Source organism: Hyperoodon ampullatus (assembly GCF_949752795.1).
Source record: "Hyperoodon ampullatus genome assembly, chromosome: 2".
Classification (NCBI taxonomy): domain Eukaryota; kingdom Metazoa; phylum Chordata; class Mammalia; order Artiodactyla; family Ziphiidae; genus Hyperoodon; species Hyperoodon ampullatus.
Window position 1 is genome coordinate 145294170 of NC_136915.1, and position 23713 is coordinate 145317882.

At 40.9% G+C, this 23713-nt stretch overlaps 1 protein-coding gene across 2 annotated transcripts in view; it reads right to left on the bottom strand.

The window, feature by feature from the left end:
- Positions 1–21565, bottom strand: part of HSD11B1 (hydroxysteroid 11-beta dehydrogenase 1) — a gene marked incomplete at its 3' end in the record, with an annotated part of 31471 nt that extends 9906 nt beyond the window's left edge. Inside the window, exons 1-4 of one of the 2 annotated variants that reach the window (XM_079725529.1) lie at positions 21457–21565; positions 20583–20713; positions 19731–19842; positions 19409–19600 (exon numbers count right to left, since the gene is read on the bottom strand). In XM_079725529.1, the coding sequence (XP_079581655.1) occupies positions 19409–19600; positions 19731–19842; positions 20583–20713; positions 21457–21544 (523 nt within the window). In that variant the 5' untranslated portion in view covers positions 21545–21565. The remainder of the gene's footprint in view (positions 1–19408; positions 19601–19730; positions 19843–20582; positions 20714–21456) is intronic. The other variant, XM_079725528.1, reaches the window with a different exon arrangement.
- Between the last annotated feature and the right edge of the window lie 2148 nt (positions 21566–23713).

A 23713-nucleotide genomic window follows, 5' to 3' on the forward strand; every position in this document is an offset into this window, starting at 1 on the left:
ACATATTGGACTAACCAGGAAGCTTCACCTGAAGGAGGTAAGTTCTGAACTCCGCTTGGATGAAAGAAAGTGCAGGAGGGGCCAGGTTGGTGGGGGAATGGTTTGTACAAAGACAAGAGGTGGGAATGAGTTAGTTACAATGAAAAGCCAATGGAACAAGAAAAATAACAACGAAGTTTATTATATTTTCTCCTCTGTAGAAGTATAGGCTTATAAGCACTTATCCAAAGCCTTTAGGGCCTGATGTGTTATGGAATTATTTTTGGAATTTAGAAGATGGTGTGAGGCTTATACAGCGTATTACATAACACTCCCAGTAGGGCCTGGGGAGGCATCCTGTAAGCAAACACATTATTATTTCTGCAATAAGATATTTGAAAATTCACACAGAGATAAAGGCTTTAAGTAGCCTCACTTTAGTTCAAGTTAAATTAATTACAGTAAGTCCCCTACATACAAACGAGTTCTGTTCCGAGAGCACGTTCCTAAGCCCACTTTGTTCGTAAGTCCAGCAAAATTAGCCTATGTACCCAACTAACACAATCGGCTATATAGTACTGTACTGTAATAGGTTTATAATACTTTTCACACAAATAATACATAAAAAACAAACAAACACAAAAAAACAAAGAAAACATTTTTAATCTTACAGTATAATACCTTGAAAGGTACAGTAGTACAATACAACAGCTGGCATACAGGGCTGGCATTGAGTGAACAGGCAAGAAGAGTTACTGACTGGAGGAGGGAGAGGAGGTGGGAGATGGTAGAGCTGAAGGAACGTCAGCAACAGGAGACGGAGGGCAAGCTGCCATTTCACTCATGCCTGACTTTGATGGCACAGGTTCTGGCTCCTTGGTGGATTCAGTTCTATCTACCCTCTTGAAAAAATGATCCAGTGATGTCTGGGTAGTAGCTCTTTTTTTTCTTGTCATAGATGACATGGTGGCACTGGATTGCATTCTGAACGGCTGCTGCAACCTTCATGTACCGTTCTACATTCGGGTCCTGTGCCTCCAAAACTAACAGTGCCTCCTTAAATAAAGAAAATCCCCTTGCCACTTCCTGCATTGTGAATCTCTTTGGTTCTTCAGTTACTCTTCCTCTTGTCTCTCTTTGTCCTTTTTCTGGACCTTCAATACCATCAGGTCCTCATTAGTAAGCTCCTCGTGTTGCACATAAACCGTACTGTACAGTAAAGTACCCAAAAGCACAACCACTTGTAGAGGATGCATGTACGTAGCAATGTACACCAGACACGTGAACTAACTTACGTGACTGGACATTCGCATGCATGTTCGCATCTTTGAAAGTTTGCAACTTGAAGGTTCATATGTAGGGGATTTACTTGTATATAGAATTAATTATTTTTTTAAAATCCTTGGTTTTCAGTGTTTTTTTCTTTTTCTTTTACCCCACACAGCTTTTTGGATTTTTGGAAATTGCAGATAAAGGATTGTAAACCAGTCTAGGCTGGCTAAAGGAAAGCTGAAGCATATCAAAAAATAGAGGAAAGAGGAAAAAACCTCCTAGGTTCTCACGATTCCAAACAATCTTGGTGCATTTCGTTAAAGTCTGTTTTCTCTTCACAGCACTATTCTTAATCATCTCCCCACATAATGCTAATTAGCTTGTGTGAGGAAACCTTTGCATTCTGCTCTAGGTAAAATATATTTCGAAGTTTCAGAGAACTGAAAAGGGCAAAAGCCCTCTAAAAACACAGACTTTTATTTTTCAAAAAGGATCTTTGAGCTAAGGGGCCCTGGTCAAAATGGAATAAATAATATGTAACAGGATGTTAAAATATGACTTTTCCTGCTCTAATTTCAGCTGAGGTTCAAAGACTGAGAACATAGTAAACAGCAAAAGCCTCCATATTCTGAAGGGAGGTTCCAGACTACCCGTGCACCTTATGTAAGATGTGGTAACACAAACAAACCCCCCCAAAACCCTAAAAATAAAATCTAGCTTGCAACACGTAGACCCTTAACCATCCCAAGGGAATAAAAAGGGCCGAAGGTGAAGAGGTTGGAAAGGACAGGCATTAGGGAGAGGAAAAGAACAGTGTCTCAATGAGCTTCCAAGAAGAAGGGGTTAATCCACCTCGTGGAAAACTTGTCCCCAGAAATTTGAGGGGCAATAAGGGCTGGGGCTTGACCCAACCTGAGAGGCGCTGGTTACGGGCAAGGCCACTGCAGAGCTAGTGCAAATTGTGTCCTATGTAAGGGAACTCTCCCTGTGGGGGGCCTGAAATCCAGCCCACACTCTGCTTGCCAACCTGCGGGTCTTGTCCCAGGGCTCATCCCTTCTCCCCTAGAGTCATTTCCAGTCCTGCCCAAAAGGACATCCCTATGTGATAAGTGTATTCGCCTGTACTCCCACTGTATTCTCAGAGTCTGAGGGAAATAACATAAGCAACTGCTGCCCAGCTCACAGGAAGAACTCTCAATATCCCAGCAAGGACCTCCAAAGAACCCATGAAAGCACCCAGTGGAAGAGTCAGGTGTGGTCATACTCCCAGTCCAGAGAACATGAGCTTTCAACATGCACTGTGTCCAGAGGAGACTGATGCTGTAATAGCTGGGTACGAGCCAAGGAAGATCTTTCCTACCCTGAACTTTTCTTCCCTGCATCCTCCCTTTCCTTTTATAGGAGAGGCTAGAGGGAGCCTGATGAGTAGGGAGATGGGGAACAGGAGGAAAAGTTGAACACATGTCTCTTTCCTATCCCAGGTCTCCTATGACAACAGGTTCAAGCTTGATGAGGGGAGAAGCTTTACTTAAATTACAAATGAATGGACATTTTAATTACTGAAGTGAGACCTTTCCTGAGACTGGAGGCAGCTGTGGAGGATCTTTTATTATCCTAGAGTGTTGCCATCTGCCCTCAATCACATCCAGGTTCAGGGAAGAACTCACCCATAGAACAGGTATGAACAAAGAATAAGTTTGTTTTCTGATTGCACCTTACAAGATCCACCGTTCAACCATTGCTCATAAAAAATATGCCAGAATATGAACCTAATTAAATCAAATGAATAAATGAATGAATGAATAAAACAAACAAACAAATGAATAAACTGTTCTAATATGCATGACTCAGTCATGAAAGTGAAGGGATTAGAAGCCTGAGTGCTTTTGCTCAGGGTTAAGTTTTGGTTTACATAGGGAGAATGGAGCCCGCAGTGAGGTTTATCTTCTAGGAAGTTTTAGACCACAAAGAACAAGAGCTATGGCGACCATATTTTCTGAAGCAAAATATGGGACATGGAATCTGACAAGTAAGAGTGCAGACTTGGTGATAGATGGGACAGACTGCAATTAGCTCTGTCCCAGAAATGCAGGGAGTTAGCCACTGTAGAAACAGCAAGAGCCAGAGAGCTGGCAGATCAGCTGTGCGCTGGAGCTTGTTAGCTGAGCAGAGGTCAACAGCAGGTCTCGGTGCTTTTGTTCATCCACTCCACACCCTCCATCCCCAACTGCTTTGCTGAGATTTTGAAATTATTTCCATTTCAAAGGCAGATTTTAAGCTACTTTAATTGAGAACTCGGAAGAAAGTGCACAGGATTGCAAAGCTTCATTCCTGCACGCCCTTAGACTTTCAGAGTGACCCCAGGAAAATGTGCCACATCCTCTATTGAGCAAGCCCCAGCTTGAGGTTCATCAGGCTTCAAAGGCTGGGTCCTGCCCATTTTTTTCTAGCTCTTCCTAGAATATTTTTTCTCAGCTAGGACCCTCATGGTCTAAACTCTTTAGTTGTTTGGGTTGAGTTGGGTGCTAAAGATAAATCCAGCTCTTTCCTCCAAGCTTTGGTAAACTGAGGTGTAGTCATAGGTATTGAGACAACCCACAATTATCCAATAATAATTGAAATAATGGGAATGGATGGGATTGTCCAGGGAGAATATATCTGGGGGGAAAAGAGACACAAGGGCTTACAATGGAAAGAATCCTGAGGAAACGAACAAGAGAGAACTGAGACAGGCAGTCAGAGCAGCTAGAGGAAACCCAGGGAAGCATTTTGGCTGAAGACAAGGGAGTGTATGGTGTAGAATCAGCACAAAATCCTTCAGAGATGAGATAAAACCTGTAAAATTTCACAAGGCAACTTAGGCAAGAGCATTTCTGTTCAGGTACAGGACCTGGGAAATGTAGCTCTTCCTTAGATCCTTAGCGCATCTCCCAAGGCAAGAATAAAAGAATAGATTTTAAGAACCCCCATAGTTGAAGGGTGGACCAAAACCAGTTCCACCAGCATCACCACATCTCCCACATGCAGCCTAAATAGCTGTACTTGGAGAGAGGAGAGTTGTCAGTGTCCTATGTGTTCATCCACCAGAGGTCAGTTCATCCACTAAGGGTCAGGTTCATCCACCAAGGGTCAGGGGAGGCATTTGCATTGCCTTCATCTTAATCAGCATGAGAGGGACTTCAAGAGGATTTTTTGGAGACCTTTACAAGTATCCCTGGAGTTTGGGGATTGGTATTTGACACACACCTGGAAGTCTAAAGACAAGAGGCAGGGCTGGAACTGCTGTAGCTTGAGAGTGAATCTGAGTGCATTGTGGGATCAAATATATCCACACACAGCAGTCTTCCCAGAGACCTGGGAAGTGTGAAGGGGGACTGGCTTGGGGTCACCTACTCAGGGATGGTGGGTGGACTGGGTCAAGAAGGCTGGATTTATTGAAGCCCTGGAGCAGAGGAGGACACTTAAAAGAGTGAGCTAGAGGGACCACTGTTCATGCCAAGGGGGTCTCTTTCAGGGGATCCCTGAGGAACCCATGATAAAGCCCCACAGAATCCACCCTCACTTCCTCCAAGTCAATAGAGCCCTAAGATGGGGATTCTTTTTTCTTTTGAAATAATTTCGGATCTATGGAGGAGTTGCAAGAATAGTACAAATGACACACCCCTCTTCCTGAACTATTTGAGAGTAATTGCTATAATTTAGGTAGTTGCTGACCTGATATCCCATTGCCCCTGAATATGTTAGCATGCATTTCCTACACGTAGGGACATTCTCCTACATAACCATCCAAATGAAGAAAGTAATTTATTAGTTTCTTAGAACTGCTGTAATACATTACAATAAGCTGGATGACTTAAGACAACAGAAATGTATTTTCTCACAGTTCTGAAGACCAGAAGTCTGAAATCAAAGTGTTGGCAAGGCTGCACTCTTTCCAAAGGCTCTAAGGGAGGGAGAATCTTCCTTTGCCTCTTCCAACTTCTAATGGCTGTCAGCATTCCTTACAGCTACAAACTCTGCCTCTATCTTCACGTGGACCTCTCCTTGTTTCCTTCTGTCTTTGTCTTCTCTTCTGTCTCTTATAAGGACACTTGTCACTGGTTTTAGGGTCCACCCAGATAATCTTGGATGATATATTGCAAGATCCTTAACTTAATCACACCTTCAAAGGCCTTTTTTTTCCAAATAAGGTCATCTACACAAGTTCAGGGAGTTTGGATGTAGACATATCTTCTGAAGGCCACAATTCAACCTACTCCATCAACATTGATGTATCCATTTCATTTAGTCCAAAGACCCCATTCAAGTTTGTCACATGTCCCAATGATACTCTTTATAGAAAAGGATTCAGTCGAGGGTCACATGTTGCATATATGCATGACTCTTTAGCTTCCTTCAAGCTGGAACATCCTCTAGTCTTTCCTTGACTTTCATGACTTTGACACTGTCGAAGAGTATGCCAGTCATTTTATACTGGAGTTGGTTTATCCTGGATCATGAGAGCTGGTTGTGCAATTTTCATGAGTTTTGAAAGCAGGTTGATCTTGATATGGCTATCAAGAGATTATTTACACCATGGAAATGCTACAAAGCAGAGTTCTTAATGTTCCCCTTCTAAAGAGCTAGTTGGTAAACATTTACCAGCTCACTGCAGATGAATGTCCCTCAGTTTGGATTTCTCTGTTTCCTATGATTTGATTGAGGCATATATTTTTGGCAAAATCATACAAATAATTATCTTCTTTTCACACTGTATCCCATAAAATTATACATGATTTCGGTTTATTCCATTACTGGCGATGTTAAGTAACTTCGATCATTTGATTCAGGTGGTGTCTGTCAGGTCTCTCCACTGTAAAATTACTCTTTTTTTCTTCTGTAATCAATAAGTATTTTGTAGGATGGTACTTTTTTTTTTGTTTTTTGGGTTTTTAAAAAAATATTTTAACCATTTTTAAGTCTACAGTTCAGTGGCATTAAGTTCATTCACATTGTTGTGCAACTATCACCACTTTTTATCTCCAGAGCTCTTTTCATCTTGCAAAATGGAAACTCTGTACCTATTAAACAATAACTCCCCATTCCCCCATCCCCTGAGTCTCTGGCAACCACCATTTTACTTTCTCTCTATGGTCTTGACTACTCTCAGTACCTCATCTAAGTTTAATCATGCAGTATTTGTCTTTTTGTGACTGACCTACTTCACTTAGAATAATATTCTCAGGCTTTATCCATGTTGTAGCATATATCAAAAATTCCTTTCTTTTTAAGGCTGAATTGTATATATGTACCACATTCAATTTGCTTATCTATTATCTGTTGATGGACAATTGGGTTGCTTCCATGTTTTAGCTATTGTGAATAATGCTGCCATGAATGTGAGGGTACAAAGATCTCTTCAAGACTCCGCTTTCTAAACATATTGAATCACTCTGTTGTACACCTGAAACTAATATAACATTGTAAAGTAACTATACTTCAACTTAAAAAAGGAAGGAAAAATGAAGAAAAGACTCTGCTTTCAATTCTTTTGAGTATATACCCAGGAGTGGAATTTCTGGATCATATGGCAATTCTATTTTTAATTTTTGGAGGAAACTCCATCTATTTTCCACAGCAGCTACACCATTCTACATTCCCACCAACAGTGTACAAGGGTTCCAATTTCTTCACATCCTTGTCAACAGTTGTTATTTTTTGTTTTTGTTTTTGATATAGGCCATCCTAACAGTTGTGAGGTGATATCTTCTTGTGGTTTCAATTTGCATTTCTCTGATAATTAATGACGTTGAGCATTTTTCATATACCTGTTGGCCATTTGTATGTCTTCTCTGGAGAAGTGCCTATTCAAGTCCTTTGCCCATTTTTCAATCAGGTTGTTTTTTTGTTTTTGGGTAGGGTTGTACTTTGAGACTATGTAAATACTATGTTTCTTATTAAACTTTTACCCACTAGGTTTAGCATCGATTTATGCTTCCTGGATAAATTATTACTATGATAGTTGCCAAATGGTGATTTTACTAATTTCATTATTCCATCTATATTTATCACTTGGCTTTTTATTGTATGGGAAAAGCTTCTTCTCTCCCCATTTATTTATTCATGTATTTATTTATATCACTTTGAATTCTTATTGTATGTAATGGTTTATAATCTGTTATTATCTTTACTGTTTATTTGAATGTCCCAGTGGTCCCAGATTTGGCTAGTGAGAGCTCATGAGAAGTTTCTGTGTTCTAGTAACGTGTCCCTGTTTTTCTTTGAGCAGTTCTTTACTTACAGCCACAACGAGATTTTCAGGTTCATCCTTCTGGCCATTGTCCTGGAATCAACCTTTTCTCCAGAAAGTCTTGGTTTCTTTTAGTGGAGAATGATATTTAGAAACTAAGATCTGGGTGCTAAGTGTGCTTCCAGGGCCTCTCAGATGATAGAGCTAGGGAATATATGTACTCATATATAGACACATATACCTATATTTCCCTATCTATCCATGTATATTAAAAACTATTGATTCATACCAACACCTCCAATTCCAATTAAACATCATTGGATTCATTCTAATTTTCTTATTTTCATATTTATAACTCCAAAAGTGAGAACCTAGCTTCTGTTATCCTCAATATATACTACTTATTTGATTAATGATCCTGTATGTGAGTATTCTTCAGTTGCTTCTGTGCCCTCTACATGGATGCCCTCTCCAGTGTACCTGGGCTCTGACACCCCCATGCCAGGCTACACAGATGCCCTCTTCACTCCACATTGGGCTGCCCCATTGCAGCCCCCTTGCACATACCCTCTTTGCCACTCTTAGTTCTGACACCCCATGACAGATTATCCAAAGGCTATGCAAGCAACTCAGACATGTCTACCACTGCCTACCTTGCTTCTAGCCTAACTCTGCCTTCCCTCAGCATGGCTTTGCTGATGAGACCTGAGTCAATGACTGTACCTCTCTAGGCTGGTCTTCATAAATAATTTGGGGGGTTGACTTATAAAATTCAGCTAAGCCAGTTAGACACCCCTTCTTTGGGGGGAAGTTTAGAGTTGGAAAATTGAGAGACCAAGAATGTTGGCAATGGGGTTGAAGTCAAGAGTGCACTGAGAACTGTCATGCTGAGAAAGGACTGTAACAGCCAGATTGAACTCTGTCCCAAATGAAGCAGAGCTTAATAGGGAGAGAAGGAAGAGGAGCAGATGTGCTGAGGGAAGCTGGTATAACCTGACCATGTTACCTCTGGGATATCCCAGCTGCAGTTCCCCCAAGGCCAGTTGTCTCCCCAGGGATGGACTGAGACAGATGTGTGCCCAGTGTGGGCCAGTAATTTGGCAGCCCTTCAAATAATATTCTTTAAATATTGTTCACATTTAATTATTTAGTGAGTACAGGGAAAGACTAATTTTCTAATGCTATAAGTAAAGGATTTATTATATACACTTATTACATGGAAGTTCCTGAACCAGACAACTTCATGGAAAAATGTTAAATAATTTAAAACCCATATAATCAACTCAACTCTGCCATACGTTAATCAGAATCTGACTTCAGGCACATGTCCATTGCCTATTTTCAGTATTGGTAGCTTTGCTTGTAGGTGCATAGACACATTGAAAAAAATCCTACAACACATGTATTTGTGCATATATCTATGACTGGATTGATGATTATTCCTTGACAGATTCTTAACATTATATTTGCTGGGTGAAGTTGGAACCAAGAAGAACCCTGCAGACTCCACACTACCCCAAGTACAAGAGCCCCTCTATGTCCCCTGCCTCTTGTTTGTAGGAAACCTGAAGTCTCCCAGGCCTCCTACAGTCAGAAAAAAGCAGGCTCAAGAAGTCAAAGATTAGGACAATAGAGTCACAGACTCAGTGTCTGATGCACATTCCTGAGCTGTTTTTCAGATACTATAACTGCCACCAGAGAACATGACATACGCTGCTCCATCTTGATCAGTACTAAATCTATGACTAATACAATTCCAAGAACTGGCCTCAAGAGAATGGGATTAACATTATTGCTCATAATGATCTATATCTTTGTGGTCATCAAAATAATTATAGCTTGCTCTGCCTGTATATGTAAGTGGGCAATTAAAATTGTCAGCAAAGAGATGCTACAGACCCAGGCTGACATCTTCAACTCTGAAAATATGGCACCCTATGTGAGCATGAAGAAGTTACAGAAGATGGACCTTTGCTCTTAATCCCATAGAAATGGAATGACGTTGGACAGTGGGGAATTGAAAGTAGCTCTTTTGCCTCTTTCCTGTTTGCCCATTTCTGTTCCCCTCTAACCTTGAAAGAACCTAATTATAAGAATGAGATCACTAGACAATTTAAACTAACTTCTGACTTATGTGCTCCTGAATGCACACCATGCCTTGCCTAAGCTGTTGATTCTTTTCCTAGATTAAAAGAATTAAGAATGGAGAATTGGGCTTCCCTGGTGGCGCAGTGGTTGAGAGTCCACCTGCCGATGTAGGGGACACGGGTTCGTGCCCCAGTCCGGGAAGATCCCACATGCCGCGGAGCGGCTGGGCCCGTGAGCCATGGCCGCTGAGCCTGTGCGTCCGGAGCCTGTGCTCCGCAATGGGAGAGGCCACAACAGTGAGAGGCCTGCATACCGCCCAAAAAAAAAAAAAAAAAAGAAGGGAGAATTAAGTGGTTAAAGAGTGACTAGCTCTCTACCCCCAATAACCCCTTTAGCAATCCTGCAGGCAGATCATGAGGGCAAGATAACATCTGAAGAGTCAGCCAGCCTGCACGCACGCAATGGAGAATGATGCAGAAGCCAACCTCCTGCCTTGATGATTCACTGGGATTCTTCCCCCTCTTTTTCCCTTTAAAAACTGTCATGGCTGAGCAGATTCTTTGGAGTTGGTCTCCGGACATGAGTCCACCTTCTCCCTAGATTGCTGGTTTTTCTGATTAAAGTAACTTTCCTTTCTACTGACACTTGCCTCTTGAATTACTGGCTTTTGAGTGGTGAGCAGCCGAACCTGAGTTCAGTAACAAAATGATGGGAACACTTAAGGCTACATATTGAATATAGAATATTCATATTCTACATATAGAATGCATATTGCTAGATTGCTTTAGGTGAGATGAAAAATGAAGAACTAGACTTTTAAAAATCAATAGTGAAACCAGTTAAAATGAATAAAAGAACTATACCCTTTCCCACCATCTCACACCTACTTTGTGGAGTTAACAAAGTTTGCAACAATTTACAATGTTGTAGGCAAACAAAAGACCAAACCAAACAAGAAAAAACAATAACTCCACCCGCTCCATGGTATTTAATAGTTTGAATTTGGTGTTTTAGTAGTTTCAGTCATTTGAATTTATTTGTTTACTTGTGAGATGGAGTACAATATCTGTCGTCCTGAAGTCAGTCATCCTGAGAGGTGAAATATTTTGCTTTTGGTTACCATACAGAACCTGATCCCTTACTTTTCTTTAACAAAGTTATTCTAACAAAATTCATACCAAGCTTGTTGTACAATAAGTAGTTCCAAAGTGTACAAAATTAAAGGTAAAAGACCCTTTCTTTAGACACAGTTGAGCTCATACTATATATACTGTTCTCTAAATTATTTTACCTTGAACTTATGATTTTTATAGTCAGTATGCATAAAAATTTATGTAGTATTTCACCACCATTTAGAAACCTGTCCCTAGTGGTGGATATGTACGTTGTTTTTAGTGTTTTTATGACCACGAACAATTCAGTGGTTTGCACTGGAATGTGGGCTCCAAGGTGACAAGGGCTTGCCTTGTCACAGCGCCGGCATCTGGAACTGTGCCTGGCTCAGAGTGGACCCTCCATTCATATCTTTTGAATAAATGAATGAACGTATTTGGGGAACATTTGTGCAAGTTTATCTGTAGAATACATTTCTCAGGTATAAAGTGATGCTCTCTCTCCCCAACCTGTCCTCATTTTATTTAAAGATTTAAAAAATTTTTAGATGGTTTTATTTTTTAATGTTTATTATTATTATTTTTATTTTTTGGCTGTGCTGTGCAGCATGTGGAATCTTAGTTCCCCAGCCAGGGGTCGAACCCACACCTCCTGCAGTGGAAGCGTGGAGTCTTAACCACTGGACCACCGGGGAAATCCCCTGTCCTCATTTTGAAGTAGCTTAAGTGGATTTCTCCTCATTGAAATCAATGCTTATTTCAAGAGGAATCTTCCTTGGGTCAAGCTCAACCATCTAAAGCTATATAGTCACACCATGTCAAATTCACTTTTCACTTTATTAACTTTATATTTAGCTGTGTCTCAACGATATACCTTTGTCAAAGTTTGCAACAAGAAGCTGCATATGACATTGATTTGCTGTACATACTGTTAGAAAAATTTTGCTAACATCTCAATGGGCAAGAACATAGAAAAACAACTCACAGAATAGAAAATATAAATAACCTATAAACACATGAAAATTCATTCATTCATTAATTACCTGACTTTTATGAAATATCCACCATGTGCCAGGTGCTATTGTAGGAAATAAGGAAATAAGTATAACCAAAAATAGAATACTATTAAGGGAAGAGACAGATGAGCCCCCAGGGCAAATGGTTTGAGTTCGTTCCTTGTGGACAAATACTCCGAAACGGGAATAACAGGGCAATTGAGAGAGGAGACTGGCACCTGCCCAGATAGAAGATGAGACCACATATTCCTCATTCTCGAAGTCAGAAGACCTCCCTGACTACACATGTGCAGAAAGGCTCCTTGGAGCTCAAAAAGGGAGTGATGCCAACTAATGCTCACTACCCATAGGCCTCTTTGGTAGAATCCATTTTGGCTAAGAGATGTGCGTGCACACATGGGAAAATCCTGAGCTATACCAAATACGGACTTTGAACCAGGCAATTCAGAATGATTGGCCAAAGGAAACTTGGAAGAAATGCACCATAAAAGTGATTCAAACTGCCACGAGGGCGCGACTCTCTCTCTGAGCCTGCCCATGTGTCTATCCACACGTACTCTTTTTTCCTCTTAATAAATACTTTACTTGTTTCACTACTTTCTGTCTTTGTGGGAATTCCTTTTCTGCAGAGCTGTAGGGCCAGGGCCTTGTCACTGATCACGGGTCTAGGGGCTAGGAATCAGTGCTCTCACCACCGAGACCCAACCTCAATCACTGGCCGGGAGCCGAAACTTTGCTTCAAGCTGCTGCAGGATGAGGCCACCCAAGATCATTACTGCTCTCAAGGGGACAGGGACCTCACATTCCATTTCATAAGTAAACAAAGAAATTCAAATTATAACCACTAAACGCCTTTCTCCTTTACTTACAAAATTGTCAATGGCTGAAAACTTTGTTAACTCTGCAAAGCAGGTGTGAGATGAACACTCATATGTATACTCAGGGTGGGAATGGGACATGATGTTCATATTCATTTAAACTGGTTTTTCTTTTTATATATTTAAAAAGTCAGGGCCTTTATTTTTCATTTTATATAAAGCAATTCGGAAATATGTACCAACCTTAGAATTGGTTCCATCATTTCACCCAGTAAATCTAGTACTAAGAATTTATCAAGGAAATAATCATCAACCAGGCCACAGATTTATGTGCAAGATACTTGTTTAGAATTTTTAAAATACATTGAGAGTAACTGAAACCAAGTCCCCCTTAAACTGAGTTCCCCTGCTGAGTTAACAATCTTTCTATCCAAAACTTTATTCCCTTTCTTGTCCCACCCTTGTTCCCCTCAAGATTGAGGAACATCAAAGAAAAGGGGGGATTGAAACCAAGCATGACCCTGAGGGGCATTCCTGGGGCCTTCCGTGTCCCCCATTTCTTGTTTGTAGAAAAAAATGTTTTCACCTCCTAGGCCTTCCCCAAGTTCCAAAGTGCAGACTCAAGCCATTAATGATTAGGACAAGAGTCACAGGACTCCTATTTCCTCCTGAAGGGATATAAATAATGATCTGATGCATATCTTTGAGTTGTTCTGCAGGAACCAAGCCCCTCACTCCAGTGGAGGATGATGACTACATGCTGACCACAAGCTCGTGGACCCCAGACTGTTGGAACCAGAAGGCTGATGATTGAGATCTCAGAAACATTACCCTGTTACCTCACAATCAACCAATCAGAAAAAGGTCCTCAAGCTGATCCTATGACTCTCTCCCCAGCACTGTCTTTAAAAACCCTTGTCTAAAAGCCAATGAAGGACACATTCGATCCCTGGTCAGGGAACTAAGATACCGCATGCTGGCCAAAAAAAAAAAAAAAAAATGCCAATGAAGAGTTTGAGTCTTTTGAGCACGCGCTGCCTGCTCTCCTTGCATGGGTGACTTGCAGTAAACGCTGTACATTCCTTCACCACAACCTGGTGTCAGTAGATTGGCTTTGCTGTGAGACAGGTAAGCAGACTTGAGTTTGGTTCAGTAACATAACCTAAATATCTGGCAGTAGGAAAATAATTGTTCTGTATCTATATGTACCTAGAAGGAAATTTTCCAAAATATTGGCATGAATATGGATGATCTTTATTTTCAGCTTTGTGCTTCTCTTCATTTTTCCAATTTTCACAATGTGTGTGTATGTGTAGCTTTTATAATCACAGAAACATTTTTAAAAAGTTGTTAGGGGCCTTGCTAGTTCCATTACTTTGTGCCTTCAATTTATAATCTTTTATGAGAGGTTTATTTCAGAAAATATTGGCTTCCTGCAGTGCTTCCTTCTTTTGAATATAATCTTGTGTATATACTGATACTATTTTTTTTCTTTTTGTTAAGAAACTCAAGAGCCAAGTTAGAAACTTAAGCACAGCTTCTATGTTGAGTTTAATTTTGGTGTTTTTATATTCTTCTTTTCTTAAGACCTAGTTTTTTATTTGGGTGTTTCCAAATAGAGTGTATTTGTTGTAAGCCTTTTGAAACTCCTTGGTGAGTGAATGTAAAGGCATGGATGATGGTAGAACCCTGCTATTTTTGTCAAGAACAGTACTTGAACAAAAATAATGGTCCAGCAGGGTTAAGGAGCCATGACTATTTAAGCTCTTCCCACCCACCCCTTTCAAGGGAGTAAACGGAGTAATGGTCACATAGATAGCATTACAGTGTTCTCAACCTGCACTAAATTGTCACTGTCATCAGCAGGGAGTCTTCTCTTCCCCTTTAAAATCTCCAGTCACCCCTCCTGGGGGGCAGATACAACACTGAACTCCAATGTCGAGTGCATCAAGTTGTTTCAATCCTCCAGATTCTGCCTGAGCCCACTCTCTTGAATTTAGGTAACAACGACTCCTGAAATTTTTATGTCCAGGCTGTTGATTCTTACTCTGATCTCCTTTTTTTTTTATGCTTTAACATTTTGTATTAATTTGTTTCTAATTACATACTTAGCACAGACAACTTGGAAAATATATTTAAGAAAGGAAAATTTGTATAATTCCATCACCCAATATACATTTAACTCCAGTTACCCTCCAGTTTTTTTATATACATAAATATTTTGTTTATAAAAGTATGGCACACTGTTTTGTAGCATGATTTTTCTATTACAAATATTTTCCCAAGCAATGAGTGTTTTTATACAGCAATACATATACTAACATCCATTAATGAATGTACCAAAACATAGTAATCTCAATCCAAGTCTATACACACACATGCCTCACCTCCCTGTGTTTCTCCCCACGCCCCTCCACACAGTCCAAATCTGCAGCACTCCCCCATCATGTAAATACCTGTATCCACATGCATACACTTCCACTTACCTTGGAAATTGTGGTCCCTGAAAATTATTTCTGAGGTAATCAGGTTTAAGGGTAAAGATTCATCTTTCTTAGAAAAATTAGGACAATTGGGTGAGGGATAAACTACCCCATTCTACTATATTTCTTAGTCTCCTTTGCATCTTAGACCTTGGTTTCCACTCTCTCCCCTGCACTCAAGTTATGTCCATAAACTAAGCATTGATCTATCTTTTAGGAAAAAATGTGTGCCAGAGGCGAAGGTGGGGGATGAGATTAACACCTGTACATTCTTTTTTTTTTTTTTTTTTTGCGGTACGCGGGCCTCTCACTGTTGTGGCCTCTCCCATTGCGGAGCACAGGCTCTGGACGCGCAGGCTCAACGGCCATGGCTCACGGGCCCAGCCGCTCTGGGCATGTGGGATCTTCCCAGACCGGGGCACAAACCCGTGTCCCCTGCATCGGCAGGCGGGCTCTCAACCATGTACATTCTTGTCTTTATGCAGAGCAGCATTTTGCATATTCCAAATCCTGTTAGTTGATCGGTGTAGTTGAGAAATCTGTTTTTTCTTTCCTCTTTGTAATGTAGAATTCTTGAAATAGGTTTGGACTGCACAGCCAACCCTCAACCAACAAACAGTTTAAGGTCCAACAAGTGACTTCATGCATTGGTTTGAGTTTTCCCACAAAAGCATTGTCTTACAAGGTATTTGCCTCTGGCTAGTCAGCTTATAATGAGCCTGAAATACTACACACTTGTATAAAAATAGTATGAAACAATGCTGGGAATGAGTAAACCAGGAAAGGAATACATTTGAATAAGACTTAAACTATAAAACTATATATATATAATATATTATTATATATATAATATATATATAATATATATATAATATATATAAAAGTTGATCTTTCTAAAAGAAGATTTACTTGGAGAAAAATGAATAGGTAACTGGAGACATTTAATGGAGCTTCCAAAGAGAGGTCTGAGCATTCAGAGGTTATTGGCAAGGCTCTTTTACTCCTTTTGATGTGTTTTTCACTTTGAATATTTAAAGAAACCCAGTGCTTTATTATGTCTAGTTTCACTTCAAAATAGACCTTGGGTTTTTCTTGATACAGATGAATCACCATCCTTACACTTGTACTGGCCCAGTGTGGTTGGCATTTGTACTATAATTGCTGTTGCTAGTATTTGTATCACCAATGAAGCCGGAAAAGAGAAATAGAGAGGAAGTAGGGTTTCTAAAGGTAACTTAGGACAATGTAGTAGGTAAGAGGAAACGTTTAAAGGAAGCTGGTGAGGACTGAAAAAGTCTTCGTAGGAGGTGAGGTTAAATGGATCCTTAGAGGAAAAAAGGTGGGGCTGTTGGTAGGGGTGACAGGTTTGTCCATGATCCCCCTGAGGGGGAGTAAAGAAGGGGCAGAGAAGCAGTATTAGATGCTGGGTCCAGTTGTCATGTGTGTAACTACCATAGTTATGGGGTTCACAGAACCAGGGAATTCAAAACTGGAATGACTTTTCCTTTTCTAAAATTGACCCTAAGACAACCTTTTTGACTCATGGCAAATAAACTTTTTCCAGATGTTGTCAAATGTTCCCTGCCCAATCCAGTGATTTTTTTCAGGGATATTGGAGTGTTAATCTCTCTGTCTCAGTTAGTTTCACAAATACCATCTAGGTATTTTCTTCCCATTCTTTCTCTTACTCCACTGTCTCCTGCATCAGTGGAAGGGGTTTTGCTTTCATGATGGACCTGAATGTGAGAGAGATTGGGTCTGGGATATGTGTGTATGGTGTGAGGTACACATGTGGGGTGACCTAGAGGGAATACTGCCTCTGGTCTTATATGCATGGGTGATATGGGGGAGACTGTTAATAGTCAACATCAATGTCTTTTATAGAAATAGAACCCCTGATTTTCAGCTGGACACAAGTTCACCTTGAATAAAATCCACAACTGCAATCAGCTGTAGCAGAAGTATACGACATTCAAGTTGTATTCTTCTTTCTCCATTTTCTCTAGCTAGAATTCTGACATGATAATGAGCCACCTTGGACATACAGGTGAGGATAACACCCAGGGATGGTGGTTTTGTGATAGAAGGCTCCTAGACGATTCCATGGGGCAGAACTCCCATTGCAGCTCTAAACTGCTTACCCCAGGCTGTTTCATGAGAGAAAAATTAATTTCTATTTGTTTAAGCCGTTGTAAATGTAGGGTTTTTTTTAATAGTAGCTCAAAATATATCCAAACTAGCATGTGGAGGAAGGAGAGGAGACTAATCGATGTAACATATACATAGAAAGTTGAGTAGTAGGTGCCAGAAACAGTGTTGAGTGGTGGATGGATGTGGACTGTAAGGAAATTCCCAGAGGCAGCCATACTGTCTTTGATGATGCTAAAGAAATAGCTGAGGTTTTAAAGAACGTATTAAAAGTATGGGATTTCCATGTAACACAATACCTAGAAATGCACTGGGGATAAAAACAATTGCTGATTACTGCAATTCAATAAACCACTTAATTCAGTCCCTGGAAAGAATTATTAAAAAGCCATCTCAACACTCTTTGGCTGACCTTAGGATCAATCTGCGGTTTAGCATCCCATGTTTGTGGAATTCAGATTTTACGGAGGAAGGATTAAGGAACATATTTGCTGACTGTCTGAAAGAACATAGCTTATGTAAATCAACTATGCTTCAATTTAAAAAAGAATATAGCCTAGAGCAGAGAAATTCTTCAGTTAGGGAGAGAAGGCAAAGTGTTTGTACTTTGCCAATTCACAGACATGCTTCAAAGCAAACAGGCTGAACTTCTGGCTATACAAACAACAGACACGAAGTTTAGTAGTCCAGCTAGATTTCTACCTCCAAGAGTCCATAGAAATTACGAGGTGACATTTGGTAGGTGGAGAAGATGTGTGGAAGCAGAGGTTATCAGAATTTCATCACACCCTTGGACTTCTATAGTAACTCTGTTCCTTCTGAGGACATTTAGGCTGTAATGTTGTAAGGCTGTAAAACCCCCTTTGCCTAAAGTGGATATATTACTTATTCAACTGAGATCATTAAAGCCACCTACATCATGACTGATGCGAGGGTTTTGGCCAATGCCCTAGGATGGTTTGGGGATGTGCCCAGCACCCTCTCACTCAGTATGCATCCAGAAGCTCTCCCTTCCTTTCAGCCCAGAGAGAGGCTGTGTCTGGGGAGGGGTAGGGGAGTGTGTGTTGTCCAGGAAGCACAGGGATGCATATCAATCACCCCGTTTGGCGGGTAGAACAGACACACTGCCCTTTTATCTGATCACTGATCACTATGTCCGTCCTGGAAGTAGAACTCTTTACAGCATAGATGGTGTTCTGAGTTACAGGAATAACTAATGTTTGTGAAGTACTTAAGAAATTACAAAGTCTTCTAGGTTATTTGTTTTTACATTGCTATGAATCCCATGTAGATGGCTAATTTTCATCCTGGTGTTTGCATCTTCCAGGCACATCCTTCTAACTGACTAATCGACAAATACGTGTGGAAATTCTCTACTGGACCCATAATGAAATGGGCCTAGGAATCCCCCAAGCTGGAAACTCTCTGGCTTTTCACTGGTGATAACTTCGAATGCTGTCACCATCCGAAGCATAGGGGACTTCTCTTGATCACACAGAGTTCTCTTTATATTTCTCTGTACACACTCTCTCCCTACCCTGTTGGTGGATTAAAATGGACTTTTGATGTAGCAAGTTCAGATTTTGGAGAACACCCCAATATAGGCAGGTCTGTTATAGTATGGTGTGTTTGTTTTTGTTGTTCATTTCACTTTGGCTTGGCTCAACCCACTTATCAGACAACTGTATGTTGTTAAAACATTTCACCTCTCAGGTTCTACCTTTGTATCAACTGACTTTACCAACCTAGAGCTCTTGGTCATGGAAGAAGCAAAATCTTGTTTATCTGTGATGACCAGGTCTCTCCCTGAAACTCAGGACAGGCTGTCCCTCCAGCAGCCTCTCGATGACCCTTTGGACTCCCATTTGTTGATCACAAACAACCAGGCGAGTTCAGGGAAGCACTCTGAACTGCTGCTCTTCCTCCGTTACTTCCAGGAATCTTGTAGTCTATCCATCCTGAACAAGTCCTCATTTTTATGGTCTCACTTGTTCCTAACACTGTGTCTTTTACTCAGCATGCATGCTTCTCGGTGAGTTTCCATACCCAAGGCTCTTATTCGTACATCTGCCTGTCCACGCATACGGGCAAGCTGTTAATCAGCTTTTGTTTAATATCACTGTGAGCATTTCAACTTCCAGTTTCCATTGTGTTACTTCTCAAGATGGAAACTGATAAAATGCATGTTCACTGAAGAGCCCCCAAGACCATCCCCGGCACTTCTGCCACTCCTGCCTTCCACACTGGCCCCTGCCCCACTCACCAGCTATCGAGGAGACAACCACAATGCTCCCGTTGCTCTGCTTCAGCATGGGCATGGCGGCCCCGCTCAGGACCACATAACTCAGGAAGTTAACCTCCATGCTTTTGCGCACGTGGTCAATGTCATCAATAAATACAGTCATAGGATTGTTGCTGCTGGTGATGTGGTTGAGAATGAGCATGTCTAGTCCCCCTGTAAGAGACGGCTGTGTTGAGAGAAACCATCTGAGGTTGATACCTTCTTCCCCTCCTCCCCGTCTCAAAAGCTCCCTGGTGATCCCTAGGGCAAAGTCCAGAAGAGGAGAGAGGAGAAGCTGTCTCACCCATGAGTTTTCCAGCTTTGGCAACAAATTGCTCTGCGAAGGTCATGTTCTCCATGGTGCCAGCAACGTAGTGCGCTGAGGATGCACCAAGCTCCAGGCAGTGGGATACCACCTGCAGAGGCACAGCGGCCATGGTGTCAATCTTGGCTGCAGACTTTTGGGGGGCAGTCTCTGACATAATGGGGGTTTAAATGAGAGTTTGCTCACAGCCCTGTTTTGGTAGGGGTGTGTGTGTGTGTGTGTGTGTGTGTGTGTTGTTAAATGCAACTGACACAATATTAGTTCCCTCTTTGAAATACTCTCTGGAACAAGATAGGGTATAAATGGCTAAATCACTGTGCTGGAGTTTATGTCTGTGCTCATGAGTTTCTGTAAACAGATGTTTCTGAACACATTATTGGTAGAGATGCTAGTTCCTGTGTGGGTAGCCCTAAGTTTGTGAATATTTGTGTATCCTTGGGTTTGTGAGTCTGAGTATATAAGAGAGCATGTGTCCGCATGGGTACCAGAGTATGAATTCATGAGTAGGTACTGGAATGTTGGTATCTGAGCACATATGTGTATGTCTGTGACTCCAAATGTGTGTGAATAGGCATGTCTATCTCATAGATAGAGATAGAGCCCAAGAACTTTGTGTCTAGATATGTATGCATGAGAATGAATACTTAAATGCATATTTTTATATTCTTGTGGATGTCTGGGTGTTTGAATCCTCTGTGTGTGTGTGTGTGTGTGTATATGCATCTATGTCTGAGTGTGCCAGTTCTATGTGTTGGCATGTATATGTGAGCATACATAGGAATACATCTGGGCATGTGAGGGTACCTATGGCTGTGGGCACATGACCCTCACCTTCTTTAGAGATTCTTCTGACCTCGCTGTCACTACCACATGGGCTCCCATTCTCGCCAGATGATAGGCCATCTCTCTTCCAATCCCCTTGCTGGCCCCTGTGACAATCACTCTTTTTCCTCGAAGCATCTCTGGGAAACCCCAAAAGAAAGTGAGGACCATAGCTGGCAGCAACATTCCTCCTCCCACTTTAGAGGTGGACAGCCTTATCTCAGTGTCTAAAGGTTATGAGCCCAGATCAACTCATCTCAAATTGCATAAATCAATGAAGGAACAGATCAACTCTTCCGTAAACATTCTCTGAAATGGGAGTTTGCTTTGGTTGCTCAAAACCAAGCCTTCCTGCTGTCCTTTTTTGAAAACCCCTATGGAAAGAGAATTCAGCTAAAACACTGGAGTTCCGGACATTTCTGGATTCATCCAGTTGCTCAACTGAAATAAAATTCAAAGAATCATCAAAACAAATGTGCTCAGAGAGATTCCAGATATTTTCTCTCACTTCTATTTAGTCATCAACTCCAGAATTCTTTCTTGTTTTCCACTTATCCATCTCTCCACAGAGCCCAATTATCTGGCTAAGTTGTGAATTTTGGAATTACCCCATTTTTTTGGTAAGAGATCTGAAATTGCTTTTGATCAAAGGTGCCAAATAAAACATGGACTATTAGGTAATCTTTTAACGTGATGATTACCCCTCCCTACACCCCTATTAACCAGCCTGTGGCTGGAAGACATAGAAACACAGTCTCACCTCAGGGTCCCCTCTTGTCCAGCAACTTTGGGAATCAAGAACTCCTTTTTATCCTCAGAAACACTCTAGCCATCCCTGGCTTTTAAAATCTATTGCTCCAAAATTAGACACATTGGTACTTACCTGGTCTGAATTCCTCCTTCGCAGAATAGTAGTAGTAGGCCAAGAAGATCCCCAGAATAGGGAGGAGATATTTTTTCATAAAAGCCATCAGACAGGGACCTGGCCCAAGGAGCCCTGTAGGACACACAGAGAGAACCTACAGAGCTTTCTACAACCTCCTAGGCAGGCAGCGGCCTCTGAATTGTGACATCAGGGATGGGGGAGGCCAGTTTAGTCTCAGGCAGTCCTAGCCAATTTCCCTGTCAGAGCAGTGATTGGCTTTGGGTGGGATCCCATTCGTCCCTGGCAGCCTGTGTGGTGGATTTCATAATGGACAATGTTTACTCCATTTCATTGAGCAAGAAGAGACTTCCAGATGGCCAGGCTCATGATTGTACAGGGCTGGATTCCTGAGCATCCCTACCCTGAGCCCGTCTTCCTCTTAATACCATTTACTCCAGGAATCAACGGCCTTTCAAAAGTGGTATATCAAAGGCAGAGAGAAAGTGTGCACGGGGCTTCTGGGGAAGTGTGAGTAATAGCAAAGAGAGCCAAAGTCAAGCAAGTCTCATTCTCAGCCCCACCTCCTAATCGGAAGCAATTAAAAATAACAGCACAAAACAGAAAAATAAGCTTAGTTAAAAAAAAAAAAGTGCACATTTTGGAGAAAAAAAAAAGCAAAGAAGCCCTATAAATCCCACACTTAAGTTCAATGAACAATATTACAACATCAAAGGGGAATGCAAACCAGCCAGAACCCAGATGGCGGGAAACCCATGACTGGTCAAGACTCTCAGGCAAGTGCAATGGAATGTACACTTATTAATTTAACAGCAAATAAAGAAGAAATAATGAGTGCCAAGAAAAAAAGGCATTAAGCTGTTAAAGTAGGTCTTATAAGTGTGACAGAGGACCAAGAATGTGAAGAGGATGGTAGGAAGAGGGGACCTGATGTAGAATAAAAAAGAATGAGCATCGTTGAAGCAAAGCTAGCCTGAAAAGCCCACATCCAGCTAAAAATTGATCTAGTAACAGTAAAAGGACTGGGGGGCGGGGGGGAGAAACCCCTACTAATTTAGAATTTATCACAGAAATATAGAAATAACCACCTTGGTATGTCTGTAGCAAGAATTCATTAAGGATCAATCTTCAAAGAAAGAATTTAAGATATAGTATTGTTAAGTTTTTCAACTTAAAAACAACTAACCAAACCATACACATTACCCTATCACAGAGCAAATCCAGAATTCTGCAAGTTGCCAGTGTAGCCAAGAAAATCATTTAGGTATGGCAATAAGAATAGGTACCTGTGCTTTGGAGGAGGAATGTGGGTTGAGGGCGGGGGTTGGAGGTTTCACACAAGATTAAGAGAAATCAAATTATGACCCCAAGTACAGTATCTGGAAACACTCACTGAATTTTCACTTCAGAGCAAGGGAAAATAAGTTAAGACCCAGAGGAGATGAAATAATTTGTCAACAAAGGCCCACAGCTGTGAAGTTCACTTCCAGAAAACAATGCAGATTTGAGAACCGTTGAGGGCTAGATAGAACTCAAGGTTCATGGAGGGCAAAATAGAAAACATGTTTTTTAAAAATCAAGTGGAAAATTACAGTACATAGTGTCAGAACTACAAGATCTATATGCATAGTTTTATAAAGGACTTTATGCCACCAAGATATGTGACACACTAGACTCCATTTTCATCTCTACAGGAAAAGGAATTTAAGTTGTATTTTCTTAATACTATACTATTAATAGCAAAAATATAGGAAACAATGAAAAATGACTTTCCAAGCTGATGATGCTAAAATGATAGAAAGAGGAACAGATTAGGGAAGTTTATTGCCTGACACACACACAAAAAGAATTTTAAAGTGCACTACAGAAAATATAAATGAAAAGAAAGCAAAAATAACAATGAACAGGAGAAACTGTAGGTGACAGAACATAAAACAAACAAGTCAACTATTGCTCATTGTTGGCTGAATTAAAAAACGAAGTCCAATACAGATGTAAAAAAAAAAAAATGAAGTCCTATGTTGTGCTGCCCCCAAAGACACATTTAAATGCAGACACATAAAAAAACCTGCAAACAGATTAATAATTAGATGGCCAAAGAGCTATCATGTTGGAAAATAAGCACACAGAGAGAGCATCCAAGAAAATAATTTTCATGGACTTTGATGAAATAATTTTTTTTATATCTTTTTTTTTTTGGCTGCATGGCATGCGGGATCTTAGTTCCCCGACTAGGGATCGAACCCGAATCGGTACC